At 45.3% G+C, this 1,100-nt stretch overlaps 1 protein-coding gene across 1 annotated transcript in view; it reads left to right on the top strand.

The window, feature by feature from the left end:
* Positions 1 to 812, top strand: part of LOC135611746 (NDR1/HIN1-like protein 1) — an 896-nt gene extending 84 nt beyond the window's left edge. The window contains exon 1 of the mRNA XM_065107391.1: positions 1 to 812. This exon is cut by the window's left edge and continues 84 nt beyond it. Coding sequence (XP_064963463.1) covers positions 1 to 627 — 627 coding nt within the window. The 3' untranslated portion in view covers positions 628 to 812.
* The last annotated feature ends 288 nt before the right edge of the window (positions 813 to 1,100 follow it).

The following is a 1,100-nucleotide window of genomic DNA, read 5'->3' as shown; positions in this document are numbered from 1 at the left end:
CACCACCACCACAGTAGCTGCTGCGGGTGCAGCGTGTGCTCCGACCACTCAACGCTCCTCACCATTGCGTGGGTCGTCGGGGCCTTCGTCCTTGTCGTCCTCCTCATCGTCTTCATCACATGGCTCGTCCTCCGCCCCACCAAGCCCATCTTCTACCTCAAGGACGCCACCGTCTACCAGTTCAACCTTTCCCTCTCCGACAACATCCTCTCCACCGTTCTCCAGGCCACTGTCTCCTCTCACAACCCCAACAGCCGCATCGGCGTTTCCTACGACCGCGCCAGCGTCTACGTCACCTACCAGAACCAGCAGATCACCCTCCCCACCTCCATCCCTCCCCTCTACCAGGGCCACCACGACATCAACGTGTGGTCGCCCTACCTGTACGGCGCCTCCGTGCCGGTGGCGCCGTCCATCTGCGGATCCCTGCAGCAGGACGAGGCGGCCGGCTACCTGCTGCTCTACCTGAAGATCGACGGCATGGTGCGATGGAAGGTGGGGACGTGGACCTCCGGCCATTACCACCTCGAGGTCACCTGCCCGGCCTTCTTCTCCTTCGACAGCACGAGCAACGGCGTGGCGGTCGTCCGGTTCCAGCGCATGTCTCCGTGCAGCGTCAGTGTCTGACGGCTCCGTTTGTAGTAGGTTTTCTTGTTTGTTTCTTGACGCCGTTCGTCACGGCATGGTTAACATTGAGATTGGAGAAGAAGATGATCCAACTGATGCTTGTTGTTGCTTTCATCATGTAATAGTACAGGTGGATGTTGTAAATCTATACCTGTTTACTACTTATCGATCTGCTTTCCACAATTTATTCGTATGTCCATGAATCTTTTAGCCAGAACTGGGACTATATAAATATTAATTTTAATATTAATAGTAAAATTAATATATATTCATATATATACATACATATATATATATATATATATATATATATATATATATATATATATATATATATACATATATATATATATATACATATATATATATATATACATACATATATATATATATACATATATATATATATATATATATATACATACATATATATATATATATATATATATATATATATATATATATATATATAT

Source organism: Musa acuminata, chromosome BXJ2-5, assembly GCF_036884655.1.
Source record: "Musa acuminata AAA Group cultivar baxijiao chromosome BXJ2-5, Cavendish_Baxijiao_AAA, whole genome shotgun sequence".
In the NCBI taxonomy this organism is placed as follows: domain Eukaryota; kingdom Viridiplantae; phylum Streptophyta; class Magnoliopsida; order Zingiberales; family Musaceae; genus Musa; species Musa acuminata.
The sequence above is the reverse complement of the archived record's forward strand: the minus strand, read 5'-3'. Positions and strand labels throughout refer to the sequence as shown.